The sequence below is a fragment of the Barbus barbus genome (assembly GCF_936440315.1).
Source record: "Barbus barbus genome assembly, chromosome: 41".
Classification (NCBI taxonomy): domain Eukaryota; kingdom Metazoa; phylum Chordata; class Actinopteri; order Cypriniformes; family Cyprinidae; genus Barbus; species Barbus barbus.
The window spans coordinates 12,468,985-12,491,273 of record NC_136719.1 but is presented as its reverse complement, the minus strand read 5'-3'; the positions used below and the strand labels follow the sequence as shown (position 1 = coordinate 12,491,273).

The window sequence follows — 22,289 nt, the reverse complement described above, 5'->3', positions numbered from 1 at the left end:
AAATTCATAATAGAAACGGCACATCATTCAAAACAATTACACCACTATAACATTACATTAAATGGTGCTTCATCGTTCATACCCATAGGTGATAAAGTTTGAAGGGTATAAATCCAAAACAATTCACGTCTCTGTAGAAGTAATTCAATGTCTCCACCCCTAGGTGGCAAAGTTCCTTTCTCAATCCCACAAAAACGTAAAGAGGTAACATCGTGATTCAAATTTAAAAAGTGTGCCGCAACTGGATAATTCATATCTTTTCTTCTGATCGAACTCTTATGTTCACTAATTCTTTGTTTCAATTGACGTGACGTTTTTCCCACATAGCCTATACCACAAGGACAACGGATCAAGTACACATCATGAGTGGAAACACAAGTAATCACAGATTTGATGTTATATTTTTTACCAGTTCTAGGATGACAAAAAAATGATGTTTTAAAAGTATTATTACACTGAGCACAATTCCCACACCGATAATTGCCCTTCTGTATAGGACTAAGTAAACTCTGAGATGCACGAGAACTGGCGCTCTGAAAACGAGCATGTACCAAGCTATCTTTTAAATTCCTGGCGCGTTTATATACAATCAAAGGAGGATATCTAAAAATATCCTTCAACTCCGAATCAGAAGACAATAAATGCCAGTGTTTTTTAAAAATTGATTACTTGCAGGTGTGCGATGGAGTTTGATCATTAATTAGTTTAGTTGAATACTAAAATAACTAAAACTAAATAAACAAAAAACTACAATTTAAAAACTATATTACTAAATTACGAAAATCTTAACTTAAAATAAAACCAGAAAATATAAATCAAACCGAAATGAAATTCAATATATTAAAACTATAATAGCGTATCACTAACTGAGGGGAAAAATGGTCACTTTATTTTAAGGTTCTCGCTATTAACAAACCATTAACTATAACTTTTGTCTCAATAAACTCCTAATTTGCTGCTTATTAATAGTTATTAAGATAGTTGTTTAGATTAGGGAAGTAGAATATGGTCGTGCAGAAAATGTGCTTTAGAAGTACTAATAAACAGCCAATATGTTAATAATAGGCATGCTAATAAGCAACTTGTTAATAGTGAGAATTGGTCTCTATAGTAAAGTGTTACCGAAAAAACAAACAAACAAAGACCTCATAATATTAGAGGAGGGATGTCCCGGGCTATATGCATAATATTTTGCTCATAACTCCAACAAGTACTCATAAAGTGCACTTCAAGAGAAAATCCTTGAAGGGATAAATATTTTCCGTAATCTATCCCTATAATAGTTAGTTTAAAAGTTTTTTAATGTAGAAAATGTGTTTTCATATCCAAATCTGCATGTGACATTTCAGTGATATTTTAAATGAACAAAAAGCCTCTATTTAAAGAAAGCACGAACGCAAGAAAGGAAGAATGAAATGCCTCTGCCACATTAAGACACATTTTCAAAGTTTCATTCTAATGTGACTCATTGAAAGGGGAGCACGGCCAGTAACCTGCACCTCTCTGGGGCCGAGGCGCTGCCCCTGTGTATGCAAAAGAGTGAATGACATTGATCTATGCCTCAGAGGGGCCATTCTTCAGACTTTAATACACTGGCAGTGCAGTTAATCTACTGTTGTTTTTCAAATGGTCCCCACCATTGTGAGTGGAAGTGAAAGAGGGGGACAATGGCCCTTCAATGAATCAGACCACAAAGAGAGGGCGTCCCTTTTTAAACAGCTCCTCAAGAATGACGCTTTCAGCCTGGGCATTGATCAAGGGGCTGGCGTAGACATACTGTATGAGTACACACTCTTTCTCTGCCTCTCGCTTTTATCCTCCCAGGCTCCCCTTCAATCTTTGTACACAAAGTGACAAAGAAAAGATAAAAAGTCTGATTATTTTTAATAAATTCTAAAATTCAAGTGAGCCAATGAGAGCAGTCTACAGCAAGATATTTTTGATAAATGCAATTTATTCTCAAAAAATATGTGGCATTTATAGTAATTGGAAAAATAAAATAAAATAAAATAAAATTAAATAATATAATTTATTATTAATATTATTATTAATTCATTATCATTAAAAATCCCACCCATAGGACAAAAACAGCAATTATGGCATTCCTTGAAAAAATTCCCGTTCCATTCCCATATCCAAATAAAAACTAGGAAACACCTATAAGACTCTGGAAACACCTATAAGACCTATATAATTACTCTTATTAACACACCAGGCGACTAATTACACACACACGGTTAGCAACCTTGAAAAAGCTAATTCCCAACACCCATCCTAACCACAACGTTAGGTTAGACAACTGGATTTTTTGAACTTCAAGAACTTTCTTTTTTTAGTGTTAATTAATAAATCATGCCAGTAAAAATCAGTTTCATTCAAATAAAAGTTAGCAGTACTCAACCATCCCCCATTAGCTGTCCCACACTGCTCTTTCAACAATGCCGTGCATCATTTCCCATAAAACCACTAGTCCCGCTGACACGAGCCCCATTACTTTACATGTCTTAGTTTAGGATGGTTTCTGGTATTAACGAGAAGTGGAGAGTAGCACAAGGCATTAGAAGGTGCGTATCTCAGTGTTAGAGGCTAGAGTGCCTGCCGCCCCACGCTCAATGATCTCCTAAGAGGCTTGCTGCGAGCTGGGGCTTCTGAATGCACCATTCTGGAACCTGATGGCAAAGGCACCTTGAGCAGGGATTTTCTCTCTGCTGTTCCCTCTAATTCCCACTCTTCTCATTTCCCTGCTCGAGCTGAGACACAAAGCACACTGCCCAACTGAGCTGGCCGACTCATTTCGTATTTCTGAAAGAGTTCGAATAATTTCCTAAAAAGTGAACGGAGTCGCTTGGCGATACATTCAAGAGAGGAGATTTGGTGGAGTGTGGCTGAAGGAGCTGTTGTTTGATTGCATTCGGTTCAGAGGGAATGGAAGTCGAAAAATTGAATTCAATATACTATCAATCTCCAAGTGAACAAGGGGAGCGGGAGAGACAAAAGGAAGGGAGGTAAATGGAAGACAAATCTGATTGTGGACTGTGTCATGATTTCACATTCCACTTTCGGCCAGCATCTCGAGCTCTCATCCAATATCAGTCATCCGGGCCATCCTATCAGTTCCTCTCACTTTCTTTTTGCCGTCTTTCTTGGACGACAATGGCTATATGTCTTCCTAGGATTACCGCTTGCCATGCGCAGGGCAGTTGGTGAGCAGAGAGGAAGACGAGGAGTAAAACCTGGATAACGTGATTGAATTTCACAGCAAAAAAGAACATAACAGTAGCTGAGAGGCGTAAAAAGGCAGACATCTCGGTGGCTCCATACAGGGGTGGTGGGAATCTGGATGGGCAGTGGGACAGGATGGGTTACGATGGAGGGTTGAGGCTGACTGGACTGGGCCTTGAAGGAAACAGTGTGGCAAAACTCTCTAAAATGAGACATTTTTCCAGCAGAATTGAGATAGTTGGAAAAACTCAGTTGAAGTTGTAGAACACTGTTAAGTCCATGCACATCCTCTTTCCAGCTTTTATAACCATCATTATCCATAAACAGAAATATATGCATATAAACATACATATAATACTTTCACATATTTGTATGATCTGTTCATTGAAATCCTGAATTTTTATGTGAGCCAGCAGCATAAGTACAGAATTATTGGCTCCAGATTTTGCAAGGATCAATCACAACGCATGTGATATGACTCCACATCAGGGGGCTGACATTTGTGCCCTGGAAGTCTTGTTTCCAGATTTGATCAAAGGGTACCAGAATAGAGAGGGGAAGTGGACATATCTTCAAACCTGTTTGTACGTAACATGTGGTAGGACTAAGTCTCCTCACTCTATGCCTGACAGGTATACACTACAATTCAAAAGCTTGGGGTCAGTAGGATTATTATTTATTATTTATTTTTTGAAAGAAAATATGGTAACACTTTCCTTAAAGCCTTTTTGTATAATGCATTATAAAGGTTTATTATAATGCGTTATAATTATTCATTATGTGCATTGTAATGTGTTATAGTTTGTCAGAAATAATTATAAGCAAATTTAAAATGCATTGCGTAATAATGAATTGATAAGTGTTATAACATATTACCTGTACCATTATTCATGAGATTGTATATAAGGTGCATTACAAAGAATAATTAAAGCATTAAAACTACTTTTATAATGCATTATACATAAAGGCTTTAAGTAAAGTGTTACCGAAATTACTTTTACTCAGCAAGGATGCATTCAACTGATTAAGGCTAACGTTACAAAAGATTTGCTGTTCTTTTAAACCTTTCTATTCATCAAAAACTGCCACTGCTTATGAAATTTCCTGTAAATCTCCGTAAATTCATTTTGTTTCTCCCTCTGGCCTTACAAAACCAGACAGACAGGCAGCAGTGCTGTAAGACCTGGAAACACTTAGTCAGATATGGATCGCTTCCTCTGACTTGTCATAAGGAGCAGTAAAACAGTAGAAGCACGAGTAAAGTCTCTGTGGTTAAGAATAACCACAGTGACAGACTGATGACACCTAATAGAAAAGCACCAAACATAAATTAAAGCCTTTGACATCCTCACTGATCCATGTCTGACGTCCCCTCTTTGGCAGCAGGAACGCTCCCTCCCTCTCTCTCAGTTTCTCTCGCTCTCTCTCTCTCTCTCTCTCTCTCTCAGACATCTGGATACTGTGTCAGCGCAGCTGCACTCAAGTGGGTTGACACTGAGGCCGCGGGGTCTGCCAAAAGCCAACAGGGTCAGACACCTTCCACTCCACAAAAGCAATGATCCCAGAGCCCTGGCATCTCCATGTGAGCTATCTCGAGACAGAGATCCTCACACATCATCTGCTTGGCCTCTCAAGAACCAACTGCTGGGCTGTGACAGGGTTGAGAAAACAAAACATGAGCTGTTGGGCCAAGATACTGAGGATGTGGTGGTTTCAAATGATCTTTGAGTGATCTGTACTTTCCATCCAACATGGCGCCAAACGTTTGACAGAAAAAGAACATTTGAATTTATATTCATGATTGAATTATCAGTTTTTAAATATCTAATTCAGGTCTGACATATGCAGGTCAGAAGTGATGTAATGTTTATTCACTTGTCTAATTAGCATCAGTGCACAAAATGCACAAAAGGGTCAAATGTCCCATGGGGCTCCTTTCAGGGAGAGCCGAATCACTGACATGGCAGAAAAAAATCAGCAGGATCTCTGACACTGCCAGCAAGAGATCTTCTCGATGCTAAAAAGCCTGCCACGAGGCCACTATGGGTCAGCTTTTTCCAAAATGGAGTCATTTTCAGTTTGTCTGGGCAAACGTTTGACTGATTTACATTTCTGCATTTAGCAGATGCTTTTATCCAAAGCAATTTGTCAAAGAGCCAGCAATATTTGTAATATACAAATTCTGATTTGAAACCAAAGTCATGAATACAAATGCTACTAAGTAAAACAGAGCAAAACAAAGGGTCTACAACTTTATTAAATGGTCAAATCACAGAAAGAGTAAGTCATTTGGCAAGTCGAAAGGTGGTGAAGCCAATTTAGCCAGCTAAAAAGTGGCTGAGAGGAAAAAAGAAAGAGACAGCTGCATTTCAATTATGCAGTTATGTCATTTAGTCAGCTTGTATACATCTGGATCATCGATTGCTGATCGATTGCTTCTGTCTGTCATGCTGCTGAGAGGTTTGCGATTGTAGCTCGTTCACTCGCGGTTCCATTCGCGTTTCTATTCGTGCCTATTATTGTTTTCTTTTTTCTCGCTCCGTTTTCCACGAGTTCATCAAACAACATTGGTAAGCGAATCATTCTTCAATCACGGTGAGTAATGGCTTCTTCTCCTGCTATTGTTGTTTGCACTGTTTGCCACATGTACAGTTTATCTCTCTCTCTGTCGGCAACGAGGGATTCACATGTGATATATGCAGGGAAATAGTTAGGCTGACAGAGAAGATTTCAGAATTAGAGACACACATCCAAACTTTAGTTGAGGACAGTAAGAATGTGAGGACTGTAGATACTGCTTTGGATGCGACTAGCTTAGGGAGTCCTGTACATTGTTCGGTTCCGGCATTAGAGCCCGTGCAGCAGGGCAACTGGGTGACTGTGAGGCGGCCTAGTTGCGGGTCAAAACATCACTCTTCATTTCCAATCAAAACATCAAACAGGTTCTCCCCACTCAGTGACGCACCCACTGAGAAACCTGATGAAAGTGCTCTAGTTATTGGCAATTCTGTTGTATGGAAATTGAAAATAGAGACACCAGCCACCATAGTCCATTGTTTACCGGGAGCCAGAGCGCCTGACATCTTGGCAAATTTAAAAGTGCTGGCTAATGCTAATCGTAAATTCAGTAAGATTATTATTCATGTCGGTGCTAATGATGTTCGACTTCGCCAGTCAGAGATCACTAAATACAATGTTAAAGAGGTGTGTGAACTTGCAAGTACGATGTCAGACACTGTAATATGCTCTAGTCCTCTCCCTGCTTACCAGGGTGATGAGATTCATAGCAGACTGTCGTCACTCAATGTCTGGATGTCTAAGTGGTGCCCATAGAATAACATAGGTATCATGGACAATTGGAAGAATTTTTGGGGCAGACCTGACCTGTTGAAAAGAGATGGTCTTCATCCCTCTTGGGGTGGTGCCGCTCTTCTCTCTAGAAATATGGTACATAGTCTTAGAGTTCGTACTTGACTAACTGGGGCCCAGGTCAGGAAGCAGACAGACTGGCTAAACCGACCGTCTGCTAGCCGCTTCACGTCACAGAAGTCAGTTAATTCTCAGCACATAGATACTCTTTCACCTAGATATCACACTATAGAGACTCTATCTGTTCCCTGAACTAGAAAATACAGAAAACATCCAAACCAAAGTAAGAGTAACAATTTAATTGATGTTCAACAAATAAAAAACAGATATAATACAGATAAACAAATGATAAAGCTTGGCTTATTGAATATTAGATCCCTTTCTACAAAAACATTTTTTGTAAATGATATGATCACTGACCATAAACTAGATGTGCTTTGTTTGACAAAAACCTGGCTAAAACCAGATGACTATTTTCCTTTAAACGAGTCTACCCCCCCCCACGATTACAGTTACAAACATGAACCAAAAGGTAAAGGGGGAGGTGTTGCCACAATTTATAGCAATATTTTCAGTATTTCTCAGAGGTCGGGTTTCAAGTATAATTCGTTTGAAGTAATGGTGCTTCATATAACGTTATCCAAAGAAACAAGTGTTAATGATAAATCCCCTGCCACCAGGGCACCATACAGACTTTATTAAAGAATTTGCTGATTTTCTATCTGAGGTAGTGCTGGCTGCAGATAAAGTCCTAATTTCTGGTGATTTTAATATCCATGTTGATAATGAAAGATATTCGTTGGGATCAGCATTTATAGACATTCTATACTCTATTGGTGTTAAACAACACGTTTCAGGACCTACTCATTGTCGAAATCATACTCTAGATTTAATACTGTCATATGGAATTGATGTCAGTGGCGTTGAAATATTTCAGCAGAGCGATGATATCTCAGATCATTATCTAGTTTCATGTATATTCCATATAGCTAAAGCTGTAAAGCCAACTCCTTGTTACAAATATGGTAGAACCATCACTTCTACCACAAAAGACTACTTTATAAATAATCTTCCTGATTTATCTCAATTCCTCAGCATATCCAATAGCTCAGAACAACTTGATGATGTAACAGAAACTATTGACTCTCACTTTTCTAGCACTTTACATATGGTTGCTCCTTTACGCTTAAGGAAGATTAAGGAAAAGAGTCCAACACCGTGGTATAATGAGCACACTCGGGCCCTAAAGAGAGCAGCCCGGAAAATGGAGAAAAACTAAATTACAGGTATTTCGTACTGCTTGGTGGGAAAGTACCCTATCCTACAGAAAAGCATTAAAAAGAGCATTAAAAACTGCTAGATCTGCTTACTTTAGAAGAAAACAAACACAACCCCAAGTATTTAATACAGACATTACCCAGCAGCAGAGTAGTAATGACTTTATGAACTACTTTACTTCCAAGATCGAAACTATTAGAGATACAGTTGTAACCATGCAGCTGTTATTAAGCCTCTCATTAAAAAAACACAACTTGACCCCAAAGAATTAATTAATTACAGACCGATCTCAAAAATATTAGAAAAGGTAGTATCATCACAACTATGTTCCTTCTTAAAGAAAAATTATATATGTGAGGATTTCCAGTCAGGTTTTAGACCATATCATAGTACTGAGACTGCTCTCATTGGAGTTACAAACGACCTGCTTTTATCATCTGATCGTGGTTGTATCTCTCTATTAGTGCTACTGGATCTTAGCGCCGCGTTTGACACTATCGACCACAACATTCTTTTAAATAGACTGGAAAATTATGTTTGGCATTAGAGGAAGTGCACTGGCATGGTTCAAATCGTATTTATCTGACCTCCATCAATTTGTGGCAGTAAATGAAGAGGTATCATACCAATCACAAGTGCAGTATGGAGTAACTCAAGGCTCAGTACTTGGCCCTTTACTTTTCACGTTTTACATGTTACCCTTGGGAGATATCATTAGGAAACATGGTGTTAGCTTTCACTGTTATGCTGATGATACCCAGCTCTATATTTCTTTGCGACCTGATGAAACTTACCAATTTGCAAAACTAACGGAATGTATAGTTGATATCAAAAAGTGGATGACTAGCAATTTCTTACTGCTAAAATCTGAAAAAACAGAGGTGTTAATTATTGGACCAAAACCTTTTGCATGTAATAACCTAGATCACTGTGTAATACTTAATGGCTGCTCTGTAAATTCTTCGTCATCAGTTAGGAACCTAGGCGTACTTTTTGATAGCAATATTTCCTTCGAAAAACATGTTTCTAGCATTTGTAAAACTGCATTTTTCCATCTTAAAAATATATATAAATTATGACCTTTGCTCTCAATGTCCAATGCAGAAACATTAATTCATGCATTCATGACCTCGAGGCTAGATTATTGTAATGCTTTATTGGGTGGTTGCTCTGCACGTTTAATAAACAAACTCCAGCTGGTTCAAAATGCAGCAGCTAGAGTTCTTACTAGAACCAGGAAGTATGACCACATTAGCCCGGTTCTGTCAACACTGCACTGGCTCCCTATTAAACATCGTTATACGTTTAAGATCTTGCTAATTACCTATAAAGCCCTGAATGGTTTGGCACCTCAGTATTTGAGTGAGCTCTTATCGCATTATAGTCCTTCACGTCCGCTGCGATTTCAAAACTCTGGCCATTTGATAATACCTAGAATATCAAAATCAACTGCGGGCGGGAGATCATTTTCCTATTTAGCGCCCAAACTCTGGAACAATCTACCTAACACTGTTCGGGAAGCAGACACACTCTGTCAGTTTAAATCTAGATTAAAGACCCATCTCTTTAACCTGGTTTACACATAGTACACTATCGCATTTCTATAATTCAAGTCCGTTAAAGGATTGTTAGGATGCATTAATCTGATAATGATTCTGCAATCTGATTCTGCTTTAGTCTAGATTTAAACTGCTGATTTTGTCTGGCCAGAGGAGAATTACACTATTTTGACAAACTATTTCCCCGTCTAAATACTGTAAAGCTGATATAAAACCACCCAGCTTTATATCAAGCCGATGTAAAGCTGCTTTGACACAATTTGCATTGTTAAAAGCGCTATACAAATAATATTGACTTGACTTGACTTGACATACAGTGTTTACTTATTAAAACAAATCATCTTTATTCCAAAATCGAATAACCAAGACAGATTGACCTTATATGGCATTTCACTACATTAAGGTTACATCCAGAGCATTAGCATATGAAGACCACAAGCTCATACCATTTCAGAGGTGAAGCAGGCAGCAGGGCTACGGTGAGCGGTCATATTTTTTACAAGCTCTTGATTGATTAATGTAACTGGTGGAGAGGGGTTCCCAAGAGAGTGTGTGGGATGTTCTCTGATATGCCGCAAATTTTACAAGAAGCAGTGGTGGGCTTTAAAGTGGTGGGAAGAAAAGATCCCAGCCAAAAGCTGAAGTGAGAAATCCATCAGGAATGCACTCTTGTTCTTTTTATCCCCCTCCCTTTGCTCCCAACAGCTGCTGTCATAACTCTACTGTATTTTCCCCCTCTTATTGTTTCAACTATCCACATGGTTGACAAGCTGTCAGGACCAGTGGTGGGCGGAGCCAAAGTCCTGTGAATGCTCTGCAACATTTACATGCACTTTTAAAGTCCAAATACAGTCAGACTAAAACAAGCAATTCATCATGTAAACGCACTTGTCCAAGTCCAAATGAAGTCATACCAATGGGGTTTCTGCAACTACAAGTCTCAGTGTTGTGTGAATGCTACAAAATTCAGAAGTGCCACAAAGGTTTTTAAACCTTCGGATATTCAGTTATGTATGTTCTGACAGAGAAGAATGTAACTCGATTATGAGTTGCTTGATTAAAACTGTGAATATAAACATACTTATCATATGTTATATTGTCTGTTATTTCTCTGGAAGATGACATTGACATTTGGATTAAAAATTCAAAAAGTTGTGAACATGCATGATAAATCGTTCACAATATAAGATCACAGTAACATGCATTTAGAAAATAGATAGGGTGAGCTTTAATTTCAAGCCAACTTTGACAGAAGTAGTGCCATGTTAGCCACCTGATCGCGTTTCTCCGATACGGCTGACAGGAAGAGGCCTGCTGTGTTTTTCTAGCACTTTCTTTGAGACGAGCAGTTGCATTGTTACACGCGTCATCAATCAGACGACCTCAGTTCAGCAGATTTAGTGACACTTTAGAGCTCTATAGACCTCTAAGCACATAGCTGAACTCTTACTGAGCTCTCATTGTGCCATCTACATATCCAACTGAGAGCATCAGTCTTACGGGTACCATCCTTTCATAAGTAAGCTTCATAGATGAGCACAATTACAGGGATAGGTCACCCAAAAAATGAAAGTTCTGTCATCATTTACTCACCCTCATGTCATTCCAAATCTGTATGACTTACTTTCTTCAAAAGAAGATACTTAAAAACTAAAGGGGTTTCAAACAACATTGGACCCATTTGACTTCAGTTTTACAGTATGTGTGTTCAAGATGACAATTTAGATTTTTAGGTGAACTGTCCTTTTAAGTTTTATATACAGACTTATGTAGATTCAATAAAACACATTTTGATCTGCATCTCAGTCAACCATGTGTATATCTAGCAACTACAGAAACTGCTTTAGGATTTGGCAGTGCCATACCTGTACTCTGGCCTCGGTGAGCTTTGCTCTCTGGGCTAGTTCCTCTCTGGTGTAGATGTCTGGGTAGTGTGTCCTTTCAAAGGCCTTCTCCAGCTCTTCTAGCTGCTCGGCTGTGAAGGTGGTCCGACTACGCCTCTGCTTCCTCTTCAAGGGCAGGTCCGGTTCAGACTCAATGTCCGAGCCATCATCCATTCGACCTGTCATAGAGGATAGATAATGGAAGAGCTAAGTGTGTTGTGCATGGCGCTAAAAAAGTCACACACTTACCAGAAAGCTCTCTGGTTACGAATGCTGTCATCATACTGATATGATGTGTGTAAGAGAATGTGTACCCAAAACACGGATGCATTGCAGCACAGTGAGATGGATTCATGTGGCTTTCAAGCGAATATTATTTCAATGCATAGCTATTTATATAAGCGAAGCTCTTGTAAATACAATCCCACATCAGTGTGAATCCCAGCTCGCCCCGAGGCCATAGAGGGAAAAGTGGGGGGAGTTAATCTCCACAGACCACCTTAGCGATCCTCATACCGGTGCTAAAATGAAACAAAACTGGCACTTTGCAAATAACTCAAGTTTATTTCATTAAATGCCATTTGCGATCTTGCTGTCTTCAAAATAAGAGCGGTGGATTATCTGTCAAATGCAGCCATGTCAACTACAGCATTTCTGTTTAGTGGTTAGCTGAAGAAAAGATGAGAAACAATGAGCCCAAATCTGATCTGATGCAAACCAGAGGTGTGTGGGTGGCAATTCAAGCTGAGTAGCTTAGTGATGAAATGAAAATGACACATTAGCTTATCCGGGCTGTGTGGAACAGTGACCTTTATACAGGTGTGTATGCATGATGCTGATAACTTTGCATATTAATGAGTGTAAACATGAAAGATTGACAAGTATGCTGGTAAAAATAAAAAATAAATAATAATAAAAAAACTCACTAACAATAGAGATTCAAAAAGATCTACCTATGTCCCATTCTTTAGTCACATTTCCACATGTGACAGGGAAGATCTTACAGCCCATTTTTATCATTTCCTTTGAGTTGATTCCTTATTTATTTCCAGTTTGGCTGGCACTGGGTTGATCCTTGAAAATCCCTTCAGCAGCATTGGGGGCCTAGCTCTGCAGACACTGGCCTTAATCCAGGCCATGACTTCCCGCTAAATTGAAGCAATTCTACATTAGTGATGGCTGAACCCTGGCTTCTTATTGGCTAATGCTGGTGTGGGCTTCCAAGACTGGCCCCTCTGAATAGGGCTGATTATGGAGGAGCCGATTGGGGTGCGCTTTGACTTTTCTTATATGTTAAGGCTGGGTAAACATTTTTATTTTTTTTTCACATAATCGCAATCTTTATTTAAAAGCGATGTTTCCACGAAGGACCCTTAAGATCCATAGAATACCTTTTCATTGCACAAAAGAGGGAAATGGATCTTTAGATTAAAAAAAATTTTACACAAAGAAAAAAAATGGTTCTGTTAAAGGCTGTTCATTGAAAGGTACTTTGAGGAACCCAAAATGTTCCAAATATGCATTAATGCCTAGCCCCATATACATACAATTCAACAGTGAGCTTCAGAACATACATTCTACACCCTAAGAATACGCTTTTTGCTAGTACAGTACAGTGAGAACTGGTTTTTCAGGCCAGGTGAAACACAAGATGGATTTGAGAGGTAATTCAATGACTTTAAATCTTGTCAACAATGGCAGATCTGTTTATTCCCATTCCACACCATAGGGGACAGCAATGAGGCGAGTTTGAGAAACAGAAATGCTCACACAAACTCTTAACATTTGGCTTCTTTCCCCAAGTTTGAGTTCAAATGATTATATTTGTTGGAAGGTTCTACATTTAAATTTTTTTAAATGTGAAAATGTCATGTTTTTACTTTGCCACTATCACCTGACATTGTTTTGGTCACAACAACAAAAGCTAACCAACAGCAACACCAGATTACAGAATGAATATGTGAACACGTCTCTATTTGTTTGTTGGACGGTTGGACAGAACGTCCCAAAAATAGCCTCCAAACAAAAGCACAACAATGAAAGAGCCATCAAAGTGACTTCGACTCCAGACCAGCTCTGTCTTTTAATTAAACAAGGAATTATGGGATTAAAGGGAGGTTCTCATTACAGGCCACTTGAGGAGTCCTCTGGTAGATGTCTTTTTGTCTCCTAGAGCTCACACTCAGGAATTCTCAACGGATTACACATGGCCGTAGGACATGAGGCCGCATTAATTAAATCAATTCCTTTGCCTTTTCTTTTAAGATTCATTTTGCCAACACTCTCCCCTCATCCCAACATTCTGCAAAAATCATACTGAAGACTACATATATATTGGAACTCATGTTCTTTAAATCCCTTTGTTGGTTTTGGAGAGAGTGTGACAAAGTGATTTGCTTTTGACTTGCCATGACGACCACTTGAGGCCGGTGCAATGATCTATACTGATCGTTTTTGTGGAAAGTGGCCAACACTTTTATTAAAGACACAACATGGAATTTAGTTGTTCTTCCCTACATGCTGCTAGACATTGAAGGGATTGTTCACCCAAATTTGAAAATTCTGTCACCCTAATACCATTTCAAACCTGTAAAACACAAAAGACAATGGACTATATATATATATATACATATGTATGCATGTATATATATATATATATATATACATATGTATGCATGTATATATATATATATATATATATATATATATATATAAAACAGATAAACGTCATACAGGTTGGGAAAGGAATGAGGGTGAATGAATGATCCTATAATAGAAAAAAAAATCTACACTACTTGTTCAAATGTTTGGAGTCTGTAAGATGATTTTCAAAAAAATAAGAAGAATTAATGCATGCATTCAATTAATGAAAAGTGGCAGTAAATACATTTATAAAGTTACATCTATTTCAAATAAATGCTGTTCTATTGAACTTTCTATTAATCAAAGGGTCCTGAAAAATGTATCACGCTTTCCAATATTAAAATATTAAGCAGCACAACTGCTGTCAACACTGATAATAATTATAAATGTTTCTTGAGCAGCAAATCAGCTTATTAGAATGATTTCTGAAGGGTCATGTGACACTGAGAAAGTAAAGGCTGCTGAAAATTAAGCTTTGCCAAATTACATTTTAAAATATATTGAAATAGAAATAATTATTTTAAATTGTCAAAATATTTCACAATATTACAGTTTTTACTGTATTTGTTCTTAAGCCTTGGTGAGCATTAGAGACTTTTCAAAAACATAAAAAAGAATCTTACAGACCCCAAACTTTTGAACAGCCACAATCCTGCCACAATTATCAAAAAAGATTTGCTTTGAAACAAGAGATAAACTTCTCAATTTCCCCACATTTTTACCATCAGACAATGAAAATCAGGGGGACAAATCTAAGAAACACAATTTTAAAAGCTACAAGCTTGATGCAGTTGCGCCTGCATGACTGATGAGTATTCTGCCACATCCCATTCTGCCCTCGTCACAACAATTACGATGTCATTTAGCTGCCATAACAGACAACCCACAAGCTGCTCCTCAGCCAGCCCTGCAGAGACAGATAAAACCTGAATAAGTTTGACAGCACTCTCCTGCTAAAGGTCAGCATCTCTCGCTCTCCTACTCGCAGTATAATGAGGACAGGATTATGGAAATGAAACAGACGCTGATGCAGATACGCGTCTAAACCTGGACCTCATCTTTGTCTCTGCGAGATCCCACGATTGACATGCTGGGTCCCATCACACGAATGCAACCATGGCAAGTACCCAGATCTGTCGAATGTGCTGCGGCATAAATATAACTGAGTATGACACATTTTGTCTGAGATGGCCTGAAGCAGACAGCAGCGAGAGCTTTTGAATAAAGGTAAATAGAGCAAAAACTGGGTTTTAAAAATAAAAAGAGCTCTTAACCAAGCCACTAATCGGTAAAGAACAGAAACATTCCAATTACAATAAGACGACCCTCTTAAATCTATTAAAAAATTGAAGGGACACTGATAAAATGTTTTTATCGTAAAATGTGGGCTTAGTTAAAAAATTCCCGGTGAATTTTATTCCTTTATCCATGTAGTCCTCCAGGGTTTGCGGTATTGTTGGGTTTGTTTCAATATGTTTCAAGCAAAAGGATGCTAAAAAAAAAAACATGATTTTTGAAGCAAACAAGTTAATCTGACAGCGAATGAGCGATGTTTTCTTTCAGACAAACTCTGACAAGTACTGCGTCCCCAAATCCTATTATTTTCTGAACTTAAAATTGTCTCTTTGCATCTCATCAGTTATTGAGAGTGAACATGCCCCATGGGATAAACCTGATTTGTAGCACTTACACATCAAAGAGTGTTAATCAGGAGAAAATTGGCCTAATATATCTTGAATATGGATTTGATTGAAAGCCCTTTGGTGAAACTGAACCAGAAGAGTCGCTGTAACACATTAAAACTGATTCACATAGATCTGCTTCATGCAACCAACCTGACTGAGCTTTTTGCTGACAGCTGGGCGTAAAACTCTCCAAGAGCATCTACTCGTCAGACAGTGATTAACCACTATGGGTGAGGAGCGACTAAGGCCAAAGAGGAGTCATGACCACCCAACATAAGCCTTTAGACCACTTCCATCACCGATGAGCCTGTGAGCAGATGGGATATTCATCATCACGGCCACAATCAGACCTCTTTCTCTGTGTTGCCTTTTTATTTTCATTCCCTCGTTCTCACTCTCTCTCCCCCAAACCTTTCCTGCCACAGTCTCTGTGTAAAGAGCTAAAGGGCCTGGGGTAAAGTGCTTGTCCACAGCTGCACATTCCACTAAGCTTAGCATGGTAGCAAACATTTACACATTTGTCTTCATCAGAGTTGGCTCTCAAAACAACATTATACTGGGTCCGGTATTCAATGGGGCACACACCTGGCCTCCTTGTTTGCGATATATGCACTCATCTGTGAGACTCCAGATTGATAATAACAGTAAAGGTACAACAGTGTCTGTCCCATTTATTTTTAAATTATTACTGGTTTAGACCATCATTCAAACCATCAATTAATGAACTCTCATTGAAACATGTCCACACTCTCTGGCCATACTAGCTATATAGATCATTGTACTCCATTATTTTATACATTAATTTGCACTTGATTCCTAACTATTTTTGCAAGGCTATGAAAACTATAATTTTACATTTTCTGAAGAAAATATGAGTAGTTTACCAATGGAAAACTCACCTCCACAATGCAAGGTGGTTCTTGGTGGTTACCATCAGTGATGAACTGAAATTTTGAAAACTGAAAATATTCAGCCAAAAAAAAAAAAAAATTGATGAACCAAAATTGATGGTAGAATAGCAAAGTTTGAGAGGCATTTTGGTGCTGAAAAACATTTTACTATATTCTTAAAAAATAAAGGCTACAAAGGGGGTTTAACAGCAATGCCATAGAAGAACCATTTTTGGTTCCCCAAAATCATTGATGAGTTTTTGTGTGAAATTTTAGAAATCTAAAGAAACTTTTTTCGCTGTAAAGAACCTTGTGGAATGGAAAGGTCCCATGGATGTTAAAAGTTCTTCATGGAACCATAGATGCCAGTAAAGAACTTTTATTTTTAAAAATGTAGGACTGGTTTAATTGATCACTTTTAAAGATTACATCCTGAACACCACAAGGAGTACAATTACCCAAATTTAAATTAGGAAACTTTATTTCCTAGTTTGATTGTCGAGGTGAAAAGTCTCCATAATATTGTGGGCCATAGATATGACTCAGGACTATCTTTCAAGGTCCGTCAAATGGATTGTTTTCACTGACCTATTGCCCAATAATCATAAATATGATTTTTAAATCGCTCTTCAAAAAGGATCACAATTTGAGGAATCATTCATGTTTGTAGCATTGTGTAGGAAAGTTGTGCTAATGTTTAATATCAATGGTTGGGGATTTTAACAAACTCATTAACATAAGTATGAGCATAATAGAGATTCTAGTTATTAATTTGGGTTATTCCAAAGATCAATAAATCAAATACCTGACAATGCTGAAAAATGTGCTAAAACGTTCGAGAGAAAAAAATGTTAACCAAAATATGTCAAATTCTTTTTATTCAACCAAATGCTATACGTGTGGTAAAAAAACGTTCCGTTTAGATTTGCTATCTGCTCCATGTTCATTAATTTCTTTCCATGGGATAAAAGAACACCATTGAAGAAGGGAAAAGGAGGGAAAGCGCTGTAATTTTGGCTCCCACAACAAACAATTAGCCCTCCTTTCTTTTTGTAGTATTCAAAAACATTTGAGAGAAAGAGAGGGAAGATGTGAAGGAGAGGTGATGGGTGATGCTCTTTTATAGGTCTTGTCATGTGCATGAAGGCTCAGTGGGCTTTTTGTCCACCGTGCCTGTGTGAGAGTGTGCTCACCTTAAACAACAGAGAAACTCGGGGGCCTCCGTGGCCTTTCAGGCCTAACAGAAGACGCACCTTAGGGGGCCATTTAAGCCTGAAAAGAGGCCTGACAACCCTGTGCAGCTCTGTGGGGCATCAATAAATGCTGACATATTGACTCTCTGTGCCCAAGCGCCACTGGAAAATGCTGCCTGAATATGAATCCATTTAAGGGCAGGGAAAAGGGGGCAGCAGTACAGAGAGACAGAGAGAGGGACACTCTAAGGATGGCTTGTGTCTCTTGTGTTTCAAATGCTCAGGAATATGGTGACTGAAAAAGAGTTTTGACAATGAAAACTATAACTATTGACAGATAGGCTAAAGAATGGAGAAGACAGAATTGGTTAGGATAATAAGACCTACTTTAGACATCGCATTAAAGAAATCATGTTTTGCTGAAGTTATCAGATCCACACAGAACATGAATGTGAAGATCACATCTATTCTGCTGTATTAGCTGAATTTCGCTGCAGTGCTATTTAAGAACAACTTCGAAATGGTTCTTAAAATATCTTTAGGCAATTAGGGGGGAAATTCTTTAAAGATATGTGTAGTCGATTTGTTGGGAAGTGCTGACTTAACTTGGTCAATGGAAGAGGCAGAGAGCTCTAATTCAGTTTCTTGCTGCAAGAAACTGAAAGGCAGGTGCGTTTACTTCCTACCTCATTCTTTCTTTTAATATCAAGTTTTAATTTCCTGGGATTGAGATCTCGCTAATTGAGGTCAAAAGCAATCAGCACCGTGGAAGTTAATCAAATATCTAAAAGGTGGGAAAGATGGCAAAATCAGCCATTTAAACTAGCATGCCTATAGCTTATTAAACTATAATTTGTGTGTCAGAGAGGAAAAAAAGACATGAACATACTTCATCCCTCAGCACATTTTAGTCAGTATGAAAGAATTTACCTGCCCCACATAATATACATTATAAGCAGAAAATTAATTTACTCATCCTTGTGAAAATTAATTTACTCATTCTCATCCCTTTACTCAGTCCTCATGTTGTTTCCAACTGATCAAAAATGGTGTAGGATTTACGTTGAAACTGGTAAATGTACAAATAATAATAAAGAAAGGGCAAGTAATACATTGAATTAGACTTTTTTTGTTTAAATCGAAAAATAATTTAGTGTGTAATGTGTATGACTTTATTCTGTGGAATACAAAAGAAGATATTCTGTCCAAACAATGACAGTCAGTGGGGTAAAATATCATTTTTGGTCCATTTTCTTACAATGTTTGAGAAAAACAGCTTCAAAATATCTTAATTTGTGTTGCACAGGGAAAAAACCCCATAAAGGTTTAAAAAGAGATGAGGTTGAGTAAATAAAATTTTCAATTTTTAAGTGAAATATCCTTTTGTAATGCTCCATATAATAGACATTACAAGCAGCTCTGACACAAAATGCCACTGTCAACATCACTTGTCTACTCATTGTGTCAAAGGGGAAAACATTGGCCTCAGATAAAAGTTTCCTTGCATTACTTCAATAAAGTAAATTTTCAGAAAACTTTCTGCTTCTCCATGTGAGGCCTTCCCTGTAAATACTGAGGGTAAAACTGCAGCTGAACTTAATTCCATCCTCACAAAGATGTTTGTGTTATCATGGCTTTATGTCTTAGCAAACTACCATTTATTAAATGCAAAGCCTTTATTCGCTTTTCCCACAGCGGTGGCGTGTGTCTCTTCTCGAGATAAAACAGTTGCGTAAACAAAAAAATGCTGAATGTCAATTTTACCACTGACTTAGCTTATGGGAAATAAATCTTAATATATCAATGTGAGCTTTAAGTGGACAGCCTAGGGCTTAAATACAAATACCAAAAGTGAAAATAAATAATAATAAAAAAAGGCATAATCTTATTTCCAAAAGAAAAGCAGATAAATAATCAGAGATGAAGAAAAAGTGATTTGAAATGCATCCATATACAGTAGTGCTTCTTAAAGAAGAGGTAAGCTTTTCTTTGAGCGCTCTGTCAAAACGCAGACCCTATAACATAAACGAGGTGCTCTGATGTCTTTACGTGCCAACGCGGTAAACACAATTTAATGGAGGCCGTAATAACTCAACGTTGTAACCAGAACAGTTGTTTTTAATTGGCAAATCTCATATCAACAGATGCGAAAACTGAGCAGCACTTGCTTTTGTATACTGCAGGGTGAGAGAAAAAAAGTCAATGTGGAAAGAGTAGCCTGAAGAGAAACTGACAATGGCTGCATAAATAAGCCCATTAGTTAAAAATGTAAGACAAGTGCCCTGTTTGAAGCCTGCGTGGGGAGAGGGGAGCGGGATAGACTCCCTCACAGCTGCCTGGCCCCTCTGCAGCTCTCACACTGCCCCGCACATTCACCATTTAAGTTGGTGGAAAGAATCTGAGCAAATTTCTGATTTGCAACACTCTAGGAACATGTTTATTGTCTTTGTGCAAGTGCAAAACACACACATAAATAAAGCTAATGAAGAATCTCGGGGTGAGGCTGCTAAAGAGCATAAAATGGGAAATTTTATGGCCATAAGTAGCGTGGGCTGATGGTGATTTTTAAGCCATTGGACCAAGTTGTTCAGCACTAATCATAGGACTGATGCGGCGCAATTGCCCTCCTCACTTAATTACTGTTACCTATTATATGGGCCATGCTTCTTTAGTCATCAAAACTGGGCAGGATTTTAAGGGTATTTTTATGACTGCAGCATATTACGGAAATGCCACCTGTTATTCCTAATCATGGTCTTCACATATTGATAATCTAACTTCCACCATGAGAAATTGAGGGTTGAAGGCCTTTTATACTACTGTGCTGACTTTATATCTTGTGCCAAACATACAGTGAACAATCATAGTTAAGTTCAAATGACTAAATTATTGCTCAACGATCAAATCAACAGTCTTATATTTTCATAGTGCATATATTTTCACAATATAGGTCATTTCATCCCAGAGAGATTCATCAACTAGTTAGCGGATATTAAATTACACTGATGTAAACAAAGTTTACAATCAATTTTCACTATCAATTCTGTTACATCTTATCCATTAAATACAGACTCCACAAAACACTAAATCAGCTACAGCTTATCATTAGTGTACTTGCTAAAATCACAACAGTAATGATGAAACCATGGAGGTCACTTGTTTGTACACGTACTCTGTTTCTGAAAGACTTGTTTTTGGAGCTGGCAATGTGAAAGCCATTCAGGAACGACTACATTTTCAGCCAAAACTAAATTGCTTTTATTCATGTCTAAACACAGTCGACATTGTGGACCGGAGGAGAATGCAATTATACTTCTCATGCCAGAAAGACAGCAATGCATGCTTTTTCAACTTTCACTAGTCTCTTTATGGGTCGTCAATAAATAACTCATTATGGATTTGAATGCATAACATGATATGATGCTTGTTTAAAGGGACAAGTAAAAAGGCTACTTGAAAATAACACAGAGAAGACAAGCAGATGTTATGAATGAATGCTAGTATAAAACAGAAAAAAGTCCTGTGTTTTTTTAATAGCCATAAATGTAAATAAATGTAAAATGTAAATAAATGTTTCTGTTTTATGTTTCATCAATAAGAATTTGAAAATAAAGCCATACAATTTAGTTTATTTTATAGTTTAGTTTATTTATTTAGTTTAGTTTATATTTTTCCTATATTTTAACACGATTTAACCAGATATGGCATAAAAAGTTGAAATATTAAACACACCACCTGTATACATTTTGAAACCTTTAAACCTTTACATGGAAGCCCTGTAAATCCCATTGGCTGCATTAAGACAAAATTCAAACCCTACAAACAGGCAATTTCAAGTCATTCACTTGGAAAACGCTCTGTTTAAAACGTCAAAAGGAGGGTGACTCTTTTCTTTTGCTCTTAGATTACCATATTTCTCTCGGGCTTGTGACACCTGCAGCCCACTGAGGGCGTGCAGAACATAGGACTTTACTTCAAACAGCCCAAAGGCTGTGGGTTTGGGTATTGACTGGGATTGAGCTCGTCCAGCTTGGACCCTCCTATACCGCAGATGTACATTAATGCAGGAAAAATACAAATCTGGGAAGCAGAAAGAAAGGCAGTTCCTTTTAACATGCTGTTGTCTAGCTTGATCGTGTCAGTTTGAGGGAGCCCATTCAGAGGTATTCATGCATCTGCCTTTGAGGAACAATGGCAGCTAGTTTATAAACTGTCTCTTTTGGCTGCCTAAAGGCTTTAGACGCCATTGTTTTGCTCCTCTTAATAAACTTTTGGAGGAGTTCATCAACTTGCCTGAATAGCCAACGCAGAGAGGCCAGAGACACAAAATAACAGACGGTTGGCTTTTCCCTTTTCTTTCTCACTTTTGAAGTGACTATCTTTAAATCAGGAAAGAGGGCTGTCAGACACCAGAATAATTTTTGCTCAAACAAAAAAAGCAAACAGCCGAAGGAACAAAAGTTAATTCACAGAAGAATGGAGGACTTGACTCTTTAAATGAAACTGAGAAAGGTGCACCTTGAAACATAGTCTTAACTCTTCAACATCACATGGTAGATTTGTTCCT

General features: G+C 38.0%; 2 protein-coding genes across 2 annotated transcripts in view; one reads left to right on the top strand and one right to left on the bottom strand.

The window, feature by feature from the left end:
- The window catches only part of LOC306861073 (ninjurin-1-like), a gene marked incomplete at both ends in the record, with an annotated part of 649,099 nt that overhangs the window by 28,976 nt on the left and 597,834 nt on the right, over positions 1-22,289 (top strand). The window lies entirely within an intron of this gene.
- Positions 1-22,289, bottom strand: part of LOC306860518 (paired box protein Pax-7-like) — a gene marked incomplete at its 3' end in the record, with an annotated part of 55,784 nt that overhangs the window by 24,373 nt on the left and 9,122 nt on the right. The window contains exons 5-6 of the mRNA XM_079402248.1: positions 14,733-14,861; positions 11,294-11,490 (exon numbers count right to left, since the gene is read on the bottom strand). Of these exons, the coding sequence (XP_079258374.1) occupies positions 11,294-11,490; positions 14,733-14,861 (326 nt within the window). The remainder of the gene's footprint in view (positions 1-11,293; positions 11,491-14,732; positions 14,862-22,289) is intronic.